The sequence below is a fragment of the Balaenoptera physalus genome, assembly GCF_965194825.1.
Source record: "Balaenoptera physalus genome assembly, chromosome: 5".
Classification (NCBI taxonomy): Eukaryota; Metazoa; Chordata; class Mammalia; order Artiodactyla; family Balaenopteridae; genus Balaenoptera; species Balaenoptera physalus.
Window position 1 is genome coordinate 147,483,737 of NC_138884.1, and position 23,127 is coordinate 147,506,863.

A 23,127-nucleotide genomic window follows, 5' to 3' on the forward strand; every position below is an offset into this window, starting at 1 on the left:
GTACTTCCGAAACTCCAGGGCATCTGGGCGAGGCAGCAAAACCAAAGCACAGTGTCTGTCTTCACTCACTGATGACCGTGGCCTCCCCGATGCTCCCTGCCCTCGGCCCCCCGGCCCCTCCTCACCGGGACGCAGACCCTGCTGGGGACCCTGCACCTCGTCCCTCCACGCTGGGTCTGGGACAGAGCTGAGGCTCGTGGGAAGGGCTCCCCCGACTCTCGCCAGCTGCTCCCACAGGTGACAACCAGGCGAGTCACACGTCACCCTTGCTTCCTCATCTTTAAGTGGAGACAACACCTTAGCCCCCCCTAATACTGGAGGACTTTGGAAGAAAACACACGGAAAGCACTGAGCTCACAGGAAGCGCTCAGCAGAGGTGAGAGGAGGTGAGAGAAGGTGAGAGAAGGAAGCCTCCTCGGCAGAACCAGCAGGCTCCCTGGCAGCCCCTGAGGTTCAGTCCCCCTCTTTCGGCCCCGCTGCACCTTCCACACTGCGCCCCACACCACGGGCACAGGCCTGGCCGCCTCCGACGGCCCAGCTCTCCTCTTCTTTCTTTGGCTGAACTCAGAGCCGAAACGCCACCTCCTCCGTGAAGCCTTCTCTGGAAGTTCCCAGATCCCTCCCGGTGGGCCACCTTCCCAGCACTCGGCTTCTACCGCTAACACCCAACTATTCCCGGCGAGCTGGTAGATTTATCTCCTCACCAGACCTCACCTGTCAAAGCTAAACCTCACGCCTTCCTGCTTAGCGCTTTCCAAAGCCAGGCCTGGTGCCCAGTAGGGCCTCCTGAGACCATGGTGGGCCGAGGGGACTCAGGCAGTTAACGGGCCCCGTGGTGCTGATAAAAGCCACAGCGCTGGATTATCTTACACGTGGTGTATTTCCCATCTTTGCCCATAAAGCCCAGGCGCTCACTGCCCCCGCGGCCCGTCGAGGCCCACATGCGAATGTCTGTGCATCTCTGGACGTCGCTTCAAACCCACAGGAAAGCAGCCTGTGATGACACCGTTTGCTGTCCAGAGGTGAGGAGGGGTCTGCAGGGCCATTGAAAGAATTCTTTCTCTAAAACTGCAAATCCTTTGGGTTTGGACACTGTGTCAAATTGGCTTGATCTGCCCATCCCTTTCCCAAAGTGCTACTTTTCATTTATTCTCAGGAAACTAAATGCAAATACACGAAACCCCATTGTACACGACAGAACATGCACTAACTTGAGCGTAGGGAGAAAGGGCAGGCTGGAAGGATGTTCTGAGCAAAGCCTGGCTCCGATAGAGGGACTTCACGTGATTTGTTTTACTTTCTTCTTATCTTTTTGGTATTATCTGAATTTAGTGATATTCGTGTTGTTTTTTACAATCAGAGAAAAAGCCATGTTCATTTGGAGTCAACAGTAACGTTCCCAGTCCCGCTCTGGGAGGGTGCGGGGCGCCCGAGGTTCGTGGCCCAGCTTAGGTCCCGTGCACCCTGCGGTGCTGAGCTCACGCCACCAGTGACGGCCATTTACTGTGTGGCTACGGGGCCCAAGTGGCCACTTTGCTCTGGCCGGTGGATCACGGACATGGCTACAGCCATCCGAGGACACTGCCCGGGACCTGGACCTCGTCCTCTGACCCTCCCCCTTGGGCAGATGCCCCCGTCACCGCCATAAGGGACACGGGCCACGCTGAAAAGATCACGCTGTTGTTTGAAGGTTTGGGATCAGTTTTTCCAGCCTCCCAGATCTAATGAGTTTCCGGGGCCCAGCGTGGCAGCTGGGAGGCGGGCTCGGCCACACGGCAGGGCTGTGCCGGGCCCCACAGCGGAGACAGGTCGGCGCTCACCTTTGCAGATGAAGCACTGGATGTGGAAGTACTTGCTCTGCACACGTAGCACCTCCCCCCTGCACACGTTCCCGCAGGTGTTACACAGGATCGCCGTGCTGGCCGGCTTCTCCGGGGGGCTGTGGGCAGCCTGGGGCTCCGACACTGTGGGGAAAAGGCACCGTGTTAGAAAGCGGGACATGCCGGGCACCGGTGAGCAAACAGCAACGGTGCGAGGACTCGGGGCCCAGCGCATCTCCCGGCACAACCCAGAGGGCGTCGGGGGACCAGCGGAGGTCGGGTAATGTGAGACCCCGACGGCGGTCCTGTCCCCCACCTCTGTGTGCCCACCTCCCAAAGGGTAGCCGATCCCCCTGCGGCCTTGACCCGGCACGACCGTGGCCCTCAGGGGCCTGGTGAGCTGGCCAGTCCTTCCGCAGCCAGGAACCCAGGTCCTCTCTTCTGAGAGTGCAATAATCACATCCTCCTGCGAGCTCGCTCTGAATCCCCTCTGTGCCCTGGGGACAGTGACCTGAAATTGTCACCGCTCCCCTTAGAGCCAGTCATGACCTAGGATGGCTGAGGAGGCACTGGAGACCCCCAGAGGGACAGGTCAGGGTGGACGGTCAAAGGGCCCGACTGTGGGGCTCCTGGGGTCTGGGCAGGGCCGTCGCTCACCCACATCCTCCAAAGGTGCCCGCGGAGGCCGGGCATGCAGGACGCTGGGGCCCACGGCGGGTCTGTGCTCAGGGAGCTCCAGCCCAGCAGTGGCGACAGCCGGGGGAGCACCAGCTGCAAGCCAAGCGGCAGAGCTGTGGTCGGGGGATGCCTAGGGGCTGGGGACCAGCTCTCTCCCAGCACGAGGAGGAGGTGGAGCTGCAGGCAGAGAGCACAGCCCACGACGGGGCCCCAGCAGCCCGGATCCACCTCCCACTCAGGACCAGCCCAAGAAGGCGCAGCCTGCCTCTAGCCAGTCACCTGGGACACCCCTTGTAGCAGCCCCCCAGCCTCCCCAGGCTCCCAGCACCGATCAGAGGCCCCTGAGCCCCCTTTTCTCCACTGGGAAGCTCCCCCACTCCTCTACCTGACTCTGGTCTCTGCTAGGCACAGTGACAAAGGCTGACCCCCCGCTCAGCCAGCTCTGAGCAAACAGCCTTTGCCTTTCTCAAGTGCGGGTCTCCGCTTAAATCCACATCTTCTGTCCCACGCTCCCGTCTTGATCTGGGGTCACCGACCTGAGGCTGAGGCAAGGGCAGGGTGCAAGTGGTGTACCTAGGGGGCCCCGGGTGGCAGGAAGGAGTGGGGGCAATGATGGCATGTTGTTGAGCTGGTCACCCCCTCGGAGCCCCTCCAGGGCGTCCCTCAGAAGGAAGGGGGCTGGGGCACCGGTCCTAACCCCCTGGTGAGGGTTGCCCCAAAGCTAGAACTCCTGTCTCCCTTCTCTGGGCTGAATGAGTTCTGAGGTTTCAGCAGAGGCTGAAAGAGCCAGGGAGCCACGGGCACCTGAGGCGGGGAGTCCGCAGGCCCAGGTGCACCGCCCACCTGTACATCGCTGGAGCCATGGGGGGCCCAGGGGAGGTGGTGCGGGCCCAGAAGACACCCGCCACCTGGGATGCCCCAGATACACCACGCTTCATTGGAGAGTTAAGCGTATTCATACACACACACACACAATACACATGCAGAGACACACAGACATATACGTACATACACACAGAGACACAGACATACACACAGAGACACAGACATACATGTACATACACACAGAAACATACATACATACATACACAAAGAGACACACAGGCACACAGATACACAGACATACATACACGTACACACACAGATACACATACATACACATGAGACACACACATACACACACACGTATACACACAGATACTTTCACAGACACACAGATACACATACATACACACACAGACACACAGATACACACACACACAAACACAAATACACATACAGACACACAAATACACATACATACACAGAGACACAACTATACATATGCACCCACATAGACAGACATACACACAGACACAGACATACAGATACACACACAGACACACAAATACACATAGACACACACACAGAGACAGACATGCACACATACACACACACACATTTACAAAATCGCTGAACACCAGCCCTGATTGAGTATCAGCCCCAGAAGTTCTCCTCATTCTTGTAAAAGCGGAGGAGGTGGATGTCAGACAGGAGGACATTTCTCCATCCGGTTTCCAGCCTGCCCCCCAGGCCCCCCAGACCCTGTCCCGTCCCGGGAGCCCCGGATCCACAGCACAGGGCTCCCTCCTCTGGGTCCCGCCCGCGAGGGCCTGGGCCACGCTGGGGACATCAGGCCTTCCAGGAGGCGGCTCTGAAGACCCCAAGGGTAGCAGGTGCCAGCTGTCTGGGGACAAAAGCCACACAGCCTGGAGAAGCAGGTGCCAGAAAGGAGACGATGGGCACAAAAAAATCATCTGGTGTCGCCCTTAGTACCCCAGGCCTGGTGTCAAGGCCTGCCTGCGTTTCCAAGGGTGTCAGGACCAAACGGCAAACTGGGCAGCGCAGAGCCCAGCGAGGGCCCCGGAGTTCCGTCTGCCGTCCTGGGAGCTGTGCTGACACTTCCACTCTGGTTTAAGGGTCAACACACGATAATCACAGAAACTGCCTCATCCAGTACTTAATAAAATTGGTATAAGGGGGCAGAGAGCAAGGATGTCCTGGGCTAGAATTTAAGACTCCCTGTGCGAAATGAGCCATTGGACTTGAAGTTTGAAACCTCAGGCAGAGCCGGCTCACGGCTGTGCACGGCCCTGGGGCTGCCCAGGGCTCACATGGGGCTGATGGGGTCCTGAGTCACCCCGTCCACACGGAGGCTAAATCAAGATTTGAGGGTGTGGCCACAAAGATCTTCAACACGATTATCTTTTCATCCATTAGGCATACAAAGGACAATGTGCCTCATGTCTCCATGAATAGCCAGGCAAGGTCTACCCTCCACCCACGTGGGGGGGTGGGAAATCGGTGTCAGAGCCCTGGGGGCAGACGGCCGGGTGCAGCCCAGCTTCACCTCCTACAGGCAGTAACCTGGAACTCCCAGCCGTCTGTCCATCTGCCATCCGCCCCCTGCTCACAGCATCTGCCCCAGGGGATGCTAGGACCATGGGCAGAAATGTCTGTCTAGCAAGCAGCCCAGGGTCTGGCAGACCATAAATGCTCAATACACAATAGCCATTGTCATTTTCAAGGGTACACAGCCTGACATCACCAGTTTCCTGGTTACTGGAAATACTGTTTGATTTGGGGTGAAAGCTGCTTTAAGAGGATCGTTTTTATGGGAGCACCAACTCTGCCCGCCTGGAGCCTCCTCCAAAACCTCCTGGGGCCTCTGGTGGCAAGGCGAGAGAGCAGGGTGCTGCCCCCTGGTGGTGGGAAGTAGACACTGCATAGAGGGGGCCTGTCTGTTGCAGGTACCACCCGCGCAGGTGTTCCCTCCAGCCCGCATCTGCCCCCTTGGCCCTGGGATCACAGCCTGAGAATCCTGTGGATTTGAGGTGTGGGCCTTCTTACCCCTCAGGATGGACTTATTCCTCGAACCTCCTGCAGCTGCCCGATCGGGTGCTTTGCAAAGGGGACTGGTGCTCACAGCCGGCAGAGCAAGTGCTGTGGTCACTGCTGCTGCCGCCCAGCGAGCGGACTGGGGCCAGGAGCGCCGGCCCAGCTGGTACGTGACTGCAACAAGGAGGGATCGGGACCCTTGCGTGGCAGGACAGGAGTGGGCCCCTAGACAGGGATGGGGCGGTTGTGGCCAGACCTCATTCCATCAAGAACTATCAAGACATGAGCTATGAAGCCATCTGAAGGCACCTCAGATGCATGCTACTAAGTGACAGAAGCCAGTCTGAAAAGGCTGCACACCACGTGACTCCAACCCTATGACGTCATCAAAAAGGCAAAACTACAGAGACAGTAAAAGATCAGTGGTTGTGAGGGGTGGGGAGGGAGGGGTGAGTAGGTGGAGCCCAGGGGTGAATACACGTCATTATACATTGGTCCAAACCCAGAGAACACTCAACACCAAGAGCGACCCCTGATGTAAACTGCGCATTCTAGTTAGTAATAGTATATCAAGGACTTCCCTGGTGGCGCAGTGGTTAAGAATCCGCCTGCCAACGCAGGGGACATGGGTTCGAGCCCTGGTCCAGGAAGATCCCACATGCCGCGGAGCAACTAAGCCCGTACGCCACAACTACTGAGGCTGCGCTCTAGAGCCCACGAGCCACAACTACTGAAGCCCGTGCACCTAGAGCCCGCGCTCCACAACAAGAGAAACCACCTCAATGAGAAGCCCGTGCACCACAACAAAGAGTAGCCCCCGCCCGCCGCAACTAGAGAAAGCCCGCGCGCAGCAACGAAGACCCAACGCAGCCAAAAATAAAAAATATAAATAAATAAATTTAAAAAAAATAGTATATCAAAACTGGTTCATCAGTTGTAACAAACGTAGCACACATAAACATTACAACAATGTAACAGGCAGATGCTAACAGGGGAAACTGGGGATTTGGGGTGGGGTGTATATGGGAACTCCTTACTTTCTGCTCAATTTTTCTATAAACTGAAAACTGCTCTAAGAAATAAAGTCTATTTAAAAAATAAAAAAAAAAAAACTTAAAAGAGAGAGAGAAACGGAGAGAGCCGCAAACTACCACACTCCAGACCTAACCCTGAAGGCAGCAGGCTCATTTCTCTACAATTTCTGGATCGGCTGTAACATTTCATTTAACAAGTCTCTGACTGCGATGATAATAATAACGTAAAACATAAAGTCAAGTCGTAAGGATCAATCACATGGGGCCGTGACTACTTAATCCCCCCGTGATAATGAAATCCCAGCCTGGGGAGCCTTGCTGGGAGTAAAAGAACGATTACCGGTAACATCAGCACAGAGCTCACGTTCACAGTGGAGGGACGTGGCTTCCTCGGGTCTGACCCGGCAGTCGCTGTGATCCCGCCTCTATAATCCCTCCGGGTACCGTCCTGATGTGCCACCAGGTACGGGGCCTGGAGGAGCCAGGACGGCAGCCGGCAGGGCCGGGTTTGGAACCCACCCACCGTCCAGGGGCAGCTGTGTGACCTTGAGAGCTGACTGAGCTCTGAGAAGCCTCTCTGTGTTCACAACTGTAATTTGGAGTCTGGTCTCAGGAGGCATCATTTAGAACCCAGTGAAGTGGAGAAAGCTTCTGGTACAATGCCTGACAGGTGTGGGGACCAACAGCTGCTGGCTTAGTCCTTCCGGGTCTCAGAGGCAAACCCGCGACTTGGGGGTGGGGAGGGGCAGAGGCTGTCGGGAGGGGGACCTGGAGCTCCCGGGGGCCACACCTTTGCTCCCTCGGCAGTCTCATCAGCAGCTTGTCCTAGGTTTGTCTTTGGCCTCAGTCAGTGGCTGGGTGGGTGAGCAGGAAGTGGGGCAGCCTGCACTGACCCCAGCTGCCCCCCTCCCTGGCTGTCACCCTGGGCAGGCCATGTGACCATACAGAGCCTCAGTTTTCCCTTCTACAAAATGGGGGCAAGTATTCCCAAATGTGGGACCCTTGTCTGGGTCAGATAAGAACACACATGAAGCCAGCGACCCCCTGGGCGCCTGCTGGGTAAGGCAGGCACAGGAGGCAAGGACTGTGACGGGGTGCAGGTGACACAGTTGCTCCCTGCAGAGAGGGTCTGATGGCGACCTCCGGATCAGTGGGGGCTTCTCGACACTGACCTCTGCCCCCCAGCGCTTGGCCCAGCTGTGCCCAGTCCTGATGCTCCAAATGGGATCCACCCAAATCCAGCACTGGGCCTCGCTGGTGCTCGCCTCGGGAAGCAGGCATGGTGGCATGGTGATGGAAGCATCACCGCCAAGGTCAACGTCAGGCTCTCAGCTCCGTGTCCATCCTGGCGGGCGGACCCCCAGGACGCTGCGCAAGAGTGTCAGGGGGCTTGTAGGTTTCCTTACTTCAATAGATGGGGCCTCAACACCCTCTGCCCGGCGAGCTGGGGGAGCTCGCCTCTGGCCGGGTTACCCACCAAACACTCCATTCTCCCCTCCACTCCATTCGCACAGACCCACCTGGGTGCGGTTTCCCACTTTGTGCATAGAAATTCACCAAGCTGGCATCGGTCAAGATGCACAAGCAAATGTGCCATGTGTTCCTGTCACGGGACCTGGAAGCCAGCTGTGATGCCACGTGAACACGTGTCCACCATCTCTCCTCCACGGGGTCCTCGCTTGTTTAGGGAGCATGGCGGGCCCTGCTTTCTCCTGCCAAGGAGCGTCTACCCTGACCCTTCACGGTGCCCTAACCACGGAAACCGCTGCAGGTCACCTCGACTTCATTCTGACGGCAAAACTGCAAGGTGCTCGGCCAAAGTGCGTTCAACTCCAAACACCAAACAATAAAGCTCTTCTTCTTCTTGTTTGCTGTTCATTCATTCACTCACCCAACAAATGTCTGAGACCAACTATGTGCCTGGATTCCCCTGGAACAAAACAGACCCAGTCCTGGTCATCATTTGGTCCATACCACACCCCACAGGAATGGCCTATCACCCCCATTTCACAGACGAGGACATGGTGGCTCAGAGATGCACGGGGATTTTCCCAAAGCCACAGGGCTGGATTAGGGACTCAGCTGGGGTCCCCCCTCAGGTGTCCACCATCCCCTTTGCCACCTGCTGGTCTGCAAGTCCCAAATCATGGGCTCGCTCGTTCACCAAACAAGAACAGAGGAGCTGGTGGGCATCCGGGTAGACGGGTATGCAAACTGGCCAGGCACGGGTGTGGCACGCGGCAGGAGAGGGGACACACTGGGCCCAGGGAGTGGGCGTGGAGGGGGCAGGTGCCCCTCTTCTTCCAGCAATTCATCTCATGTCTCACCTCCCAGACAGCACAGCACACGTCGTTCTGTGGTCCTTGGGGACTTTTTCAACTGTTTATCTCCGCTCTCCCTCAAAGGCTCTGCATTTGGTCCTGTCCCTTCTTGAAGGGCCCAGTTAATGCTGGACCCCCGAGCAGGCACTGCTGGGTTGGCCAAAGACCAACAGCCCACGTTCAGCCACGTTCAACAGCCCAGTTTTCCAGGGTTTGCTCTTGAGGCAAATCCACCTTGATATCAGGAAGTGGAGCTCCCTGCATCCTTGGGGATCTAACTGGAACCCATGCTCCATCAGCCGGGGCGGTTTTGTAGAGCTCTCCACCCTGCTCTCTGTATTATGCAAACAGCTGGCTTGGGGTTTCCACATCGTATGACTCTGTTCTACCGTTGAAAGCTTTGTATGACCATGCATCACACCCTCTCCTCAGAGTCCCATCTGCCTAGAGCGGCTCCCAGGCTCACCGTTCTCGCCTCCCCTCAGGCCTTTCTTTCTAACCGTGACAATGAGCAGAGAACTATGGTGGAAGGCACAGGGCTGTGGGGAGGTGAACCTGTGTGTAGTCAGGGAGGGCTTCCAGGAGGAGATGACACAAGATGCACAGGTGCTTTCTGGGAAGCAGCAAGCACACATCACCGTGCTCATCTCCATCACAATACTGACCATGTTGGGTGGCCCTTGCCTACTGGCCATCTGCCTACCTGGCCTGAAGTCCCCCAGGGCCAGGGGCCAGGTCTGAGAAGTAAGGCTCCTTAGGACTGGGTACCAGTGCAGACACAGCAAGGTGCACTCAGCCAGGCCTGGCTGGGAGACGGCTCTCACATACCACGTGGCCACAAGCATCCTTGCAGCTAGCACGCCCTCCAGCACAGGGGTTTCTTTAGACTGGTTTTCTAAATATGGAGTTAATGGCACAAAGGTCTTAGGGGGTCTGTCTCTCCTGCCCTCAGGACGTCCTCTATAGGTTTCTTCTGGTTCAGGAACAGGCCGGGGCCTCACTTCCTGCCCTCCCAAGCGTTATGTGTTGGAAAATCAAGCCAAATCACACGTCATTACTTCCATCTTAACCTCCTTAAGGGCTGACTGCTAATTATAACCAGGAGCCAGTAAGCGGCTCTCTGTTCCCACCTGTTCTCAGCAAGGTCATCAGCAGCCTGGACCCAGCCAGCCGGCTGCGAGGGTCTCAGGCTGTCCCCGCACTGCCAGACCTGTCTGACTCTTCAGGCACGTCACTCACCTGTCCTCCATCCAGCGAAGACAGCTCTGAGCTCTCTTTGCACTGGGACAAGTTTACTACCTTCTGGGTCTGGTTCCAGAAACTGGTCCTGCCTGCTCCAAATTCAACCAGAGCTGTCCTAGCCAGTTCCCATGAGGCAATCTCACTTAAATCCCCCAGGCGCCTGGGGCCCAGCTGCTTAGCCTGGGGAGATGCCAGGTTAGACTGCAGGCCAGCTGTCCTGGCCCCCAGTGACCAAGGGCAGAGCTCAGGTGGAGTCACTGGGGGGAAAACCTCAGATTCCTGCTGTATGCAGGGACCCCCTTAGCCAGACACGATAACCCCACGGTGACCAGGAAGAGGAGCCACCGTGGATCTCCCAGGAGGCTTTTAAGGTCCAACCAGTGAGGGCAATGGGAGGCCAGCTCTGGGCCAAGGGCTCTGGCTGGCCATTCACCCCTGGGCCTCGCCTATCATCTGTACAGGGCAGCCACAGCTCTGTGATGGAGTGGGGGTCAGAGAGTGCAGGCAGGGAGTGGACACCAAGCCAGGCACACAGCAGGAGCCCACCCCGCAGTCCCCAGGACCCAGGGAGTCCTTGGACACTGACCTGGTGGCTAGTGAGTCTCGGGAGACAAGGGCACACGGCTGCAGAAAAACACCCTGATGCTTATGTCCAGAGGTGCCCCCTGAGACCCTGAGCAGGAGCTGGCCACTGGGAGACATGTCCTCCAGTCCTAGCGAGGCCCGTCTTACCTAACAAGCTGGAGCAGCCCCCTTGCCCTCCTGTCCCCCCTCCCCCGCCCAGTGTCTAATCTGAGTTGACCTCTAAAGGCTCAAGTATCTGAGAAGTTCTCCATTTTGACCCAGTGGGACAGTGTCCCCTTGAGTCCCATGGAGCCCACGGCAAGGGGACAGCCAGGACGATAGAGCCCCCAGACAAGCTCTCCAAGCTGGCCAGGTGGCAGGATGGGGGAGGGTGGCGTTGAACACAAGCACATGCAGGTCCCGCCCCTGCTCAGGAACCTTCCATGGCTCCCCAGAGCCCTCAGAACACAGCTCAGCCCCAGAGCCACTACCGAGCCTCCAAGCCCAGTGCCCACCTGGTCCCCTGACTTATCTTCCACCGCCCCATGAGCCCAGACTCTCTCCCAAAGCTGTCCTCAGGGGTCCCAGCACCAGCCTTGGCTCCCACCGTCCCCTCCTGGGAGTGTTGGGCCTGCCCATCGCCACCTGTGAAAACCCAGCTCAACCTTCAAGGCCCCCGTCCAGGGCCTCTTCCGTACCGATCCACTGTGTGCTGAGCGTCTCCCATAGCACAGTGAGCCTGTAAGAACCTGTACCCATTTTACAGGTGTGAAAACCGAGGCACAGCAGGTGAGGGGACTTGCCCATCGTCCCCCTGGGTCACGGACTGTGCGACCTTGGACAAGTCAGGTCACCTCTCCACAATGGTGAGCGAGCCTCTGACTCGCAGGAGGTAGTCTGGGCTCCCCAGGTGGAGACACCCCTGGAGGCTCCTGTCTGCTTGCCGGGTCCCCCTAAAGACCTGCGCCGGGCCAGGGAACAAATGACCCAGTGCACCTGGGCCATCCTGGGTGCTGCTTGCCGTCCCCGCACAATTATTCTGTCCAACGTGTCTCAGTTTGGGTAATGAATCCAGGGTCCCCATGCCCACAGTGGCGGTACTGATGCTTGGGTCCTTTTCTGGCAGGTCAGGGTCCCAAGACCCCCCCATGACCGAGAGGTGGGGGGACATTCACGAGGTTAAACTCCACTGACCCCGGGAGGCCGAAGAGTCAGAAGGGATTTCTAGCTGAGCGAGAAGAGCTTGGCTTCTAGATTCCAGCCAACTCAGCTCAGACCCCCGGGGGGCCCCGTGAGGTGGGGTGCAGTCCCTGAAGCCCCAGGACTCTTCCTGTCCTGAAGCAGGGGAGCCTTCGGACAAAGTCGCTCTCAGACATACCGTGATGGCCACGGGGTCACAAGCAGCCCCACTGAGCCTGAAATGAGCCTCTTACTCAGGGCTGGGGCCGGGGGTCGGGCGGTGGAGGAAGGGTGGCAGGGAAAGGAAAACCAGCAAGCCGCCCTGTCTCCCTCACTCATAGAGTGTGTGAGCTGGAAAACGCTGGGGGGAGCTCCTACGAGGCCACAGAAAGGGACTCGTCTGTGATGGATTGAATTATGTCCCCCAAACTCACGTGCTGGAGTCGTAGCCCTCAGCACCTCGGAATGTGACCTGATTTGGAGAGAGGTGACTGAGTTAAAGTGAGGCCATTTGGGTGGGTCTGGATGCAATATGACTGTGGCCTTATAAACGGGAAACTAGGGCACAGAGACGCACAGAGGGAAGATGGTGTGAAGCACAGGGGTAGGACAGCCATCTGCAAGCCAAGGACAGATCTGTCCTCAGTCCTCGGAAGGAAGCCACGCTGGGAGCACCTTGATCTCGGACTTTTGGCCTCCAGAACTGTCCAAGAATAACGTCTGCAGCATTTGTTACGGTGGCCCCAGGAAAGCAGCCCTGTGGGGAGAAAGCGCTGGAGCAGGGCCTGGGACGTGCCGGCTCCCCGCTCCCGGTCTGAGCCTGTCTTCCTCTGTAGCGTGGGACAGTGGCGCTGCCCCAGGCTGGGCTTCTGGAGGCTGGCACATGGCAGGGGCTCGGCAGGGGTGGTGTGTGCTGGGTTGGGGGGTTCCTTCCAGAGGCAGAAGCTGGGAGAACACGGCCGTGAACAGCCCCCTGGAAGCTCAGGCTGCCCACAGGGGCGTCCAGTTACCTTCAGCTTGAGTTTCTAGCAACTCACAGACTCTTGAAGCTTCTAGCAGCTGGTCCAGGTGCCCTGGCCACCCACGTCCCTGGAGGGTGTTATTTCATCGCCGGAAGAGCAGCCCTTCCTGACCGGAGAGGTGTCTGAGGATCTCACGGAAGGTCAGGGCTTAGTGGGCACCTGGGCCCATCCCCTCTCTCCACACACAGGGGGAGCCACAGATGGCAAGTCTGAGGCCAGGCCAGGACCAGGGCTTGGGTCTCTGGGCTCCCAGGCCAGTGCATGTCCCTGGTGTCACCTTGCCGTGAGCCAGGGCGGCCACCACTGGACCAACCAGTGACCTCATCTGGGTCCTCAATGTATGCCTCGGGCCCAGCACACAGAAGGTGCCCCATAAAGGTTCCTTAAATCTAATGGGAAACAGGGAATGCATTTGGTGACTCAGGGCCCAGTACAGCGCCCTGCGGGGGTGAAAATGAATAGTCTGAGTGACAATATCGTCTTTCGGCTCTTGTGCCCAGACTAAGGGCCAGGCACTGCGCTGGGCGATTTCCACCAATGACCCGGGTCACAGAGCTGGAAATGGGCACACAGCACAGCTGGGACTGGAGCCCAGGCCTGCAGGATCCCAAGCCCCAGCTGTCAACTCCCACCGAGAGGGTCTGTGAGGGCTGAGCTAATCCCACCAGGGACCCTTACTCTCCAGGCGGTGTGCCGCGAGACACCGCAGCGTGGGAGCCCATATCGTACAGGTATATATACATATAACGCTTTCAAGGTCCACCCACGTTGCAGCAGGTGTCAGTGCTTCATTCCTCTTTATGTCCAAATAACTCTCCACTATATGAACGTACCCCATGGACCCATTCGTCGTTGATTTGGGGGTTGTGTCCACTTTGGGGCTGTTACAGATAAGCCGCTCTGACCATTCATGCACAATCGCTTTTGTGTGGACACGTTTCCCTTTCTTGCTGGGTCCTATGGTAACTCTGTTTAACCATCTGAGGAAGTGCCAGACTATCTTCCTGAGTGGCTGAACCATTTCACCTTCCCCCCAGCAGCTTGTCCACATCTTTGCCAATATCGGCTACTGCTGGTCCTTTCATCACAGTCACCCTGGTGGGTGTGAAGTCTGTCTCTCTGTGGTTTGTATCTGCACTTCCCGGTGACTAATGATGTTGAACATCTTTTCATGGGCTTGTTCACTATTGGAATATCTTCTTTGGAAAAATGTCTGTTCAGATCCTTTGTCCACTGAATTTGGTTCTTTTTCTGACTGAGTTATAAGGGTTGTTTACATATTCTAGATACAAGCCCCCCATCCGATATATGATTGGCAAATATTGTCTCCTATTCTGTGAGCTGTGTTTTCATTTTCTTCATAATGTTCTTTGCAGCACAAGGGTGCTTAATTTTGACGAAATCCAATTTATCTATGTTTTCTCGTGTTGTTTGTGTACGTAGTGTCATTTCTAAGAAACCACTGCCCGATCCAAGATCACAAAGACTTATCCTTATATTCTCTTCTAAAAGTTTTATAGTTTTTTGGTTTTTTTTTTACTTTTAGCTCTTATTATAATCTTACATAAATAGAATCACATTTCCCTTACTGCTATTTTTATCACAAGATGCCATTTCTTCATCTGTGAATCGGGAACAACAGTGCTTATTTCATCGGGTTTGTGCAATTTTTAATATTACTATTGTTTTGCCCTTTGCCATCAGAACTACGGCCCATCATCTGGTGAAAGCACAGCAGGGAGTGAAGGACATTGCGTTCTCAGCTGAGCGGGGAGACCCGCCCAACCACCAACATGGAAATTCCATTTGAGAAATGAAGATCGTCACATGTCTCAGCTCCTGGAATCTGCCGCTATTTTCAGAACAATCCAGTACACTGAGCGGGTCGGGGGATGTTACCTGACCCCAAGCCAACTGGTGCTGTAAGGCCTGGAGTGAGACCTCCATGGGGGGCTGAGCCTGGCCAGGCCAGGGGGCACCCACAGCTACACGCTTTGGGGGGACCAAGATGGAGGGTCTGCCATGCTGGTCCACAGCACCCTGGGAGGGAGGAATGTAATCACCCCTATTTTACAGAGGGGGTCCTTGAGACCCCCCAGAGCGGGGAAGCGCCCTGATCAGGGCCACAGTGAGGTCAGGCCAGAGGCAGGGCTGGAAGCTTCACTGGTCTGGCTTCAAAGCCATTGCTACTGCCCCACCCCAGAGCTGCTTCCTTCAATAAAAATCTCCCGAGTCTCTCAGCGTGCGGGATGCTGACGGGGCCATATGGACGAGGGGTCCCGGATCCTGCCTCTGGACAGACTCCGCGGCCACAAAGGAGGACGCCAGTGAGGGCAGGGCTCTGCCGTGGCTGCCCAGAGAGGAGGGGTCCGCTGGGCACCGAGCCTCGCGCCAGGACGGAGGCTTGAGGACCAGGGGTGGGAGCATTTCAGGATGGAGGCTGGACCCCGGCTGGAGCCCCTGCACACCCTGGGCCCGCGGAGGCTCTACCCACCTCTCTGCTTCTGGGGCTCCAAGCTCCTTTCCCTGTCCCTCCCCCTGCCCTCCTCCATCTCACTCTCCATCCCCCTTTGTCTCCTCCTCCCACCCCCGACCCTGCCCCAGAGCTTTCTCCCCGTCACCCTCAGCGCAGGCCACCGTGTCAACAGGTGGCGTTTGAGTGGATTACAAGTTACTTATTGTTTCTGTCTAACTAGCTTGATGGGCCCTGTTCTTTGCGTTGACACCGGAAGGACTGAAGTCTTGTACAATATTGCTTAAGGCCGGTTTCTCAGCCTCGGCCCGGCTACCATTTTGGGCTGGAGCCCTCTTCTGTGGGGCTGCCCTGCGCACTGCCGGACGGCGAGTGGCACCCGCGGCCTCCATCCCCCAGCTGCCTGGGGCACCCCTACCCCCGCCAAGTTGTGACCATCAGAAGTGACCCCAGACATTGCCAAATGTCCCCCCCCCCCCGGGAGCAAGATCACCCTTGGTTGAGAACCAAGAACCGCCTTAAAGGAAAGAAGAAAGGGAGGGCGGGAAGGGCAGGCGCAGGGGCCGAGGGCCCAGGGACTCGGCCCAGACTATAGGATCCAGCACCAACACCCACCACGGTGCCACACTGGGCCAGACCCTCCCCTTGCCCGAGTCTCAGCTTGCTCGTCTGTAAAACGGGTCACTGCACAGGGCTGTCATCAGGAGCTCACAAGAGAGTCCCCGAGGCCGGGCATACAGTCGGCATGCGTGAGCGCTGGTCCTCTGTGCCTTTATAAACAGAGGCAGAGCTCACACTGCCCCCCTCGTGTTGGACCCCGAGCTTATTTGGGGGACTCGAGACTTCCAGTTAGAAAAGAAGCCGTCCTCTTGGGCTGATGGTCCCAGTGGACAGGGCAGCGTGGGCCTTACCTGTCCCTCCTCCCGGCATCCCCATGGACTGTGGCCTCCACCCGAAGGGCCAGCACCCTGGAGGCTGCCGGCGGCAGCTGGGTGACGGCTAGAGCCTCTGAGGCCAACATGGCTCCAGAGGGACATGCCAGAGGGTCACGTGGCAGCTGCCCACCCTCATGCCCGAGGAGAGACGGGCCAAGCCCTTCCCAGCACACCGAAATAGACTCCCACCCGGCTCCAGAATGCACCTGTTCCCAGGCGTCCGGGAAAGGGACTTTGCAAAGGCAGTGGGGGAGGGACTCGGGGAGGGCCGGGACCATCTACTGTCCCATGTGCCAGGCGCAGCCCACAAGCCCTCCCAGCACCTCCCAGCCAGCACCCATGTCCTGGGGCTGCCTGCCTGACAAAGCGACAAAGCCCCACAAGCAGGGGGCTTCATCAGCAGACATTTATTCTCTTCCAGTCTGGAAGCCAGAAGCCCAGAAGCCCGAAATCAGGGCGTAGGCAGGGCTACGCCCTCTCAAAGGCTCTGGGGGAGGATACTGCCCTATATTGGCCAGTTTCTGGGGGCTTGTGTCCACATCACAGCCATCTCTGCCTCTGTCCTCACATGGCTGTCTTTTCTCTGTACGTCTCTGTGTGTCCTTTTCTGTCTCTTATAAGGACACCAGTCACTGGATTTAGGGCCCACCCTCTTCCCGGATGACCTCATCTCCATCCTTATGTTAATTACATCTGCAAAGACTCTATTTCAAATAAGGTCACAGGTGGACCCTATTCCAGGTGGACATGAATTTGGGGCCGACCTACTTAACCCACTCCACAGCCCCAGCGTGCCAGAGGGGAAACTGAGGCTTGGGATGCTCGGGAGACCAACGGGAGGCCGCTGGGCATGAAAGGCAGCATTGGGGTCCTGCCCGGGTCTGGCTGACAGCCTGGTCTCTTAGGTGACCCCCGTTCTCCTTGGTGCCTCTCTGCTAGACTCGGCTTTAAGATCTCCTGGGGCAGAAATGCGATGTGACCTGTCAGCTGCGTAAGCAGGAAGCACCGCTTTGCCCCCAGCACGCGGCCGCATAGAACCCGCAGGCATTATCCTGCTTAATCATGCACATGATGTGTGCAAACCGAGCCTAGTGAACCCGGGCCAGGACCCCACAGCCGAGAGGCTCTGGGGCCACGCCCTCAAGCCCGAGTCACATTTCCCACCACTCTGCCTGCCGAGGCTCTGGGTGGGCCGCGTTACCCCTCCACCAGCACCCAGCAGAAAATACCTCATCCCATCGGCTCTGAAGAGTCGGAGCAGGTGCTGGCAGCCAGCGGGGACTTCCCTGGCCTGATCTGACATTCATTACTCACACTGGTCTGAAGCTCTCCACCCGGCGGGCAGGGGGTGGTAACCACCATCCCTGCGGCAAACTCCATGGGCCCCGCAAGTGGGCACGGACGATGCATCCCAGGCAGAGGAGAGCCCCTCGCGCTTGTAAATGAGAAGAGTTTCTCCACTCGCTTATTCTGCAGCTATCTACGCCCTGCGGCCCGTGCCCAGCTCAGGGCAGAAACGACAACAGTGTCGGTGACAATGACAGCAGCCCCCCGCTGAGCACTCAGCAAGCCCCACACACCGCACCACACCTGAGACAGGAACTGTCATGTCCCTACTTACCCAACCTGAGAGTCAGACGGGGAACGAGGGGCAACACGGTGGGTGCCCAGTGCCCGATCGAGGGTAACACAGAGCAAGCTCCCGGAGGGTCGAGGGGATCCCTTGGAGGAGAGAGCCTCGGGAGATTCAGAGGCCAAGGGGCAGCTAGCTGCTCAACAGCGGGAAGGGCGAGCCAGACAGAGGGAACAGCCTGTGTGAGGTTGGAAAGGGGGCGAGGCCAGTCCACATTCCCGGGAGGACGGGCGCCCTCGGCTGCACGGGGCTGGGGTGGGGGGGTGGGCAGGGGCCAGGGCAACGGGCACTCCATTGAAAAGCATGGGTCTCACCCTGAGAATGAGGGAGGCTGAGGGTTTGCTCAGGCGTCTGAAAGAGAATCGTAGCAGGAGGAGCCGTGGGTACCATCCATCCACTGGGCAGGCGCTGCTCCGGCTCTGGAAACAGCACGTCACAAGGACCCTCGGAAGGACCCCCTCCCCCTCCCACGAGCCCCGCCTGAGGACAGCGTGGGCGCGAACCCCGAGCCCGCTGGCTCCCTCTGCCAGAGAAGGCCGGCCCTCTGCCTTCGGGCCACACTTCCCCAGGGCCGGCATCCTCCCCACCAGGGTCCCCCACGGGCCTGGTGCCTCCTGTTCATCTTGGCCGGAGGCCAGGACACCTGTGCATGGGACCATCTGCCACAACACTGCAAGAAGAGCCTCCCAGGAGATGGGCATGTTAGCGTAGGGGCTTCTTGGCCCCTGGGACCCTTGGGCAGAAAGCAGCGCAGGGCCTAGCTCGTGCCTCTCCAGGCGTCTGCCCGACCCTTAGCTCCCTGCCCCCCTCCCCTCACACCAATGCCCCCATGGAGCCCAGCTCCCACGCACCTTGCTCCCCTATCTGTAGTGGCAGCCGGGCCCCTGGGAGGCCGCCCCTGGCTCGTGGGGACCCCTCCCCTACCCACAGAGGTCCAGGGGTCCAGAGACCCATGGCCTCCTCTCCCACGGCCTCAGGTGGTTCCCAGGGCCGAGGGGTGGAGGGGGCGCCTGAGCCCTGCCCCTTCCCCGTCGGTTCTGGGTGGAGGGGGCAGGAGGGGTGGCATGGCCAGCACCCGTGGGGAGGAAAGGCCGTGGCGCCCGGCCTCGTGGGAGCTCCCTGCCCCATGACCTCTCCACGGTCCCCGGTGTGGTCTGAAGGCAGATGACCAGGACCCAGAGGAGCTTATGCTAATTCTCGATCTGCACGTCCCATCCTGGGGCCGTGACTGGCTGGGGCTGGGGAAGCAGTCCTCTTCCCTCCTGGACCCTGCGGGATGGGCCCCTCTTCTCCTCTGAGGATGTGGTGCTGAGGGGGTGAGGCGAGATGTTGTTCCTGCCCCACCTGGAACCTTCCGGACTGATTCTCAGGAAGAGTCGCAGAGAGGCAGAGCCAGGCCCTGAAAACCCGTGAACGCCAGGGTCAAGGGCACGGGGGACATGCACTTGGAGCCAGGTCCTCTGCCACCGGCCAGTGGCTTCCAAACTGTTCCAACATCAGTGCCCAGAGAGAGGGGTACACCAGGCAGTGGCCTCACAGGCACAGGTGTGCACACCTGTGGGATGAACTGAGCCTGGGCTCTCCCTGCATCCTCACCCTCGCCAGGATCTCCTCTGGGGGAGAGGGTTCCTCCAGTTCCATAGCTTTGTGTTGGCTCACGCGGCTGGCTTGGCCAATGCACGCGGGTGGAAGTGACAATGTGCCAGTTCTGAGTCCAGGCCTAAGGTGGCTCCCTCTGCCCTACTGTGCTTCTGCCTCCCTACATGGAGTGCATCCCCAGGCCAGCCTGCTGGTCCCAGGAGGAGGGTGCGAGATGGGGCAGAGCCACCCCCATGGAGCCTAGCCAGGTCAGCTGAGCCCCGGCCAGCCCGCAGGCCCCCAGCCAGGATAACTGATTGCTGATTTCTGCCTCTGAGCTTTGGGGTTGTTTGTTCCAAAGTGTATTAGTTTCTTGTAGCTACAGTAACAAACCAACACAAACTGGTAAAACAATAGTTCTGGAAGCCAGAAGTCCAAAATCGGTACCACTGGGCTGAAATCCAGGTGTCTGCAGGGCAAGGCTCCCTCTGGGCTCTGGGGGAGGATCCTTCCCGCCCCTTCCAGATCCTGGGGGCGGCCGGCATCCTTGGCTCATGTCCGCATCACCCCATCTCTGCCCCTCCCCCACATCCCATCCCCTTCTCCTCTGTGTGTCAGTCTGTAACCTCCCTCTGCCTCTCTAAGAATCACTGTGATGGCATTTAGGGCTCACCCAGATAAGCCAGGATAATCTCCCCAGCTCAGCATCCTTACCTTAATCCCATCTGCAGAAACCCTGTTTTTCAAATAAAGCAACACTCACAGGTCCCAGGATGAGAACATGATATATTTTGGGGGGCCCGTTTTTCAGCCTACCACACGCAGCAATAATTTATATGATATGTGAATACATAACAGATTTTTTTCACCAAACAATACCTAGCCTTATTACTCGGGATGTGCTCTGCTATTTTTCTTTCTTTTCTTTTCTTTTTTTTTTTTTTCCTGGGCTGGGTCTGCTATTTTTCATTCGATTCAACCTCTTACGTAACAAAGTCTTCTGTGACCCACTAAACTGATTTCATGCCCACAAATGGGTCGCCACCTGCAGTGTAGAAAGTTCCATCCTAACTTCTACGCCTGTACCCCTGCTAGGGTGGGGGACCCAGCAAAAATGATGACGATTTAAAGAAAGGAGAGAAACACGCTCTTTCTGCACACAGAGGGTGGGTGGGACTGACTGGTGCCTGGAAGGACCCCTGAACTCGAGGACATGGTCCAGGCCACCCTGCCCCATGGACGGCCCTCCACCTGCAGCCCCCGCAGTCATCAGGTGACTTGGGAAGGGGCCCGGACCAGAGAAGCAAGGGGGAGCGTGGTCGCAGGTGGCTTTGGTAGCTCCACTTGCTTCCCCAAGCCCCTGACTCCCCCTCCTCCTGGCAGACCCCCTGCTCCACATTCCAGAATAATTCTTCACCCCTGACAGCCCCACACCACGTCCACTCATCACTGTGCCATCACAGTGTGCCATCACTAGTTACGCCCACTCACATCTTCATTTCTGAATGCCTCTTAAAAGATGAGAAACAAATGAAATCAAGGACTTGAAACCTTTACGACAGATGGTACAGATTTTCCAGGTGAGTTTAAGGCCAGGAAGACACTGGCGCTTTCCCAGGGGCATAAAAAATTAGGTCTGAAGGGATCTGAGACATCGTCCAGTCCCTGGGCAAGGATTCCTAAGAGTCCAGCCGGGCCTCTCCGGAGCACTCAACCCCCAGAGCCAGCGGTGTGCCGGACGCCTCCACCTGGAAGCCCCCCAGGAACCTCACAGTCAGAAAAGAGAATGTCTGGCTTGTTGCCATCCTCCCTCCCCCACCTCTCCCCACCCTCCAACAAGGCCACAGGTCACACACCAATACCCTCACCCAGCTGGCTCCCCTTCTGCAACTCAGGCAGACTTGTGTTTGCAACCGACTCCATCTCTCACTAGCTGTGTGACCTTGGCCCAGTGGCTCTACCTCTCTGGGCCTCAATTTCCGATGTATATAATGGGGGTGCCTGCCTGCTGGCTGCAGAGAAACCAAACAAGATGATACGTGTGAGGGGGCCGGGTACCTCGCCTGGTACATGATGGGCACTTGGTAAGTGGCATCTTTCTTTCCCAATTCCTAACTGTATGAGATTCCTGTGGCTGCTGGGACAAAGGACCAAAAACCGAGTGGCTTAAATAACAGAAATCTATCCTCTCACGGTCTGGAGGCCAGAAGTCCTAAATCAAGGTGTCAACAGGGCCGTGCTCCTTCTGGAACCCGTAAGGGAGAATCCTTCCTCGCTTCGTCCAGCTCCTGACGGTCGCCAGCGATGCTTGGCTTGGAGCTGCAGCCCTTCAACCTCTGCCTCTGTGGTCACGTGGCCTCTCCTCTGTGTCTCTGTGTCTGTGTCTCTCTTCCTCTTCTTATCAGGACGCCCTACTCCATATGACCTCATCTTAACTAGTTAACGTCTGCAACAACCTTATTTCCAAATAAGGTCACATTCACAGGGACCGGAGTCAGGACTTCAACATCACTCTTTGGGGACACAATTCAACCCAGAACACGGACTTTCCCATTGTCACCAAAATCATCCGTCATCTCGGAGCAGCCAGCACGAAACGTCGGCATTACCGGTAGTGCTTTCTCCCTGTACCTCACGGGGCCTCCCCTTCTCTCTGGCCCCTCCACCCACCCCTTCTCACCTGGTTGTGACTCTGTCCCCCATCACTGGTCCTCCCCTCCCTGCCAGACTGACTTCCGGGTCCCCAGCGCCGAGCACCACCCCCGGGGGCTCACGAGGTCTCCCAGATTGAGACCAAACTCCTTGTCGCAGACACCCAACCTGGCTGGACCACAGCCTTTCACTCCACTCCTCTTGCCCCCGTCCCCATGGGGGAGCTGTGCTCACGAAGGGCCACACCGTGGGTCCCCACAGCATCTGCAGGACCATCTGTGACATGTATGCCTCTGAGACAGTAAGTCCAGGGTCCCCTAAGGCAAAGGACAGCAAGGCCCCCCAAGGTATCAGCCAGGAGGTGGCTTCAGCCAGACTGACCCAGATGCCCAAGGGCTGGGCTACTTGGAGGCTGTCCCGTCCACATAACAGAGGAATGAGTCGGGCAGGGTATTCTGCCCGGTGAGGGGGGAACCTGTCAGTCCTAAGCCCCCCGCCGGGAGCTGGTAGACTAGCAGGGCAACAAACACAGCCAGGGAAACAAATGAACGTGCAGGCCGGACCTGCGATCAGTGTAACGAAGGAGAAAAGCAGGGCCAGCCCCAGCGGTTGCTGCAGGGCAGCGGGGCTTGGCAGCCGCTGGGCTCAGGTGGTCAGAGGGCCTCTCGGAGGAAATGAAGCCGAAACAAACTTTGAAGGCTGAGAAAAAGCTTAAGAGTAGGCGGTTGAGACCAGCAGAGGAGTTCGCAGGTGTCAGGCCCCCGAGGCCAGGAGGAGGCTGCCCGGAGCCCCCAAAAGGTGGCCTTGCGTGCCAAGACGCATTCTGATTTCATGGGAGAAGGTCTCAGCAGCCCCCCGAGCCTGGTGAGCAGGGAAATCACCTGTGAGGCTGATCGGAGGTGACCGAGTTTCTGTCTCCCTGTTCGAAGACCCCCTCCTCAGCCAACGCTGCCTTCCCCGCCCGACAACACACCTGGACGCGGCCCCGCGGTGCCCGTGTCCTGCCCACTGCCCCCAACACACACCCCCTCTCAGGCCCCACTGCCCGCGCTCAGATGGAGAGCCATTCCATGTCCCTGCTGGACAGAGCGCCGGGTACACACCCATCCGCCTCCTGAG

At 57.8% G+C, this 23,127-nt stretch overlaps 1 protein-coding gene and 1 long non-coding RNA gene across 30 annotated transcripts in view; one reads left to right on the forward strand and one right to left on the reverse strand.

Annotated features, from left to right (window-relative positions):
* The window catches only part of ABLIM2 (actin binding LIM protein family member 2), a 150,498-nt gene that overhangs the window by 108,136 nt on the left and 19,235 nt on the right, over positions 1-23,127 (reverse strand). For 28 of the 29 annotated variants that reach the window (XR_014264435.1, XR_014264436.1, XR_014264438.1 and 25 more), the window contains exon 2: positions 1,821-1,964. Coding sequence is in view for 2 of the 29 variants with exons in the window: in XM_082464365.1 (XP_082320491.1) it covers positions 1,821-1,964 (144 nt within the window). In the remaining 27 variants the exon portion in view is untranslated. Of the gene's footprint in view, positions 1-1,820; positions 1,965-16,121; positions 16,272-23,127 lie in introns of those variants that run through there. The other variant, XR_014264460.1, reaches the window with a different exon arrangement.
* Positions 10,808-15,429, forward strand: LOC309661432. Its single transcript, XR_014264043.1, has 2 exons — positions 10,808-13,468; positions 14,442-15,429. It is a non-coding gene; the product is annotated as an uncharacterized lncRNA (long non-coding RNA).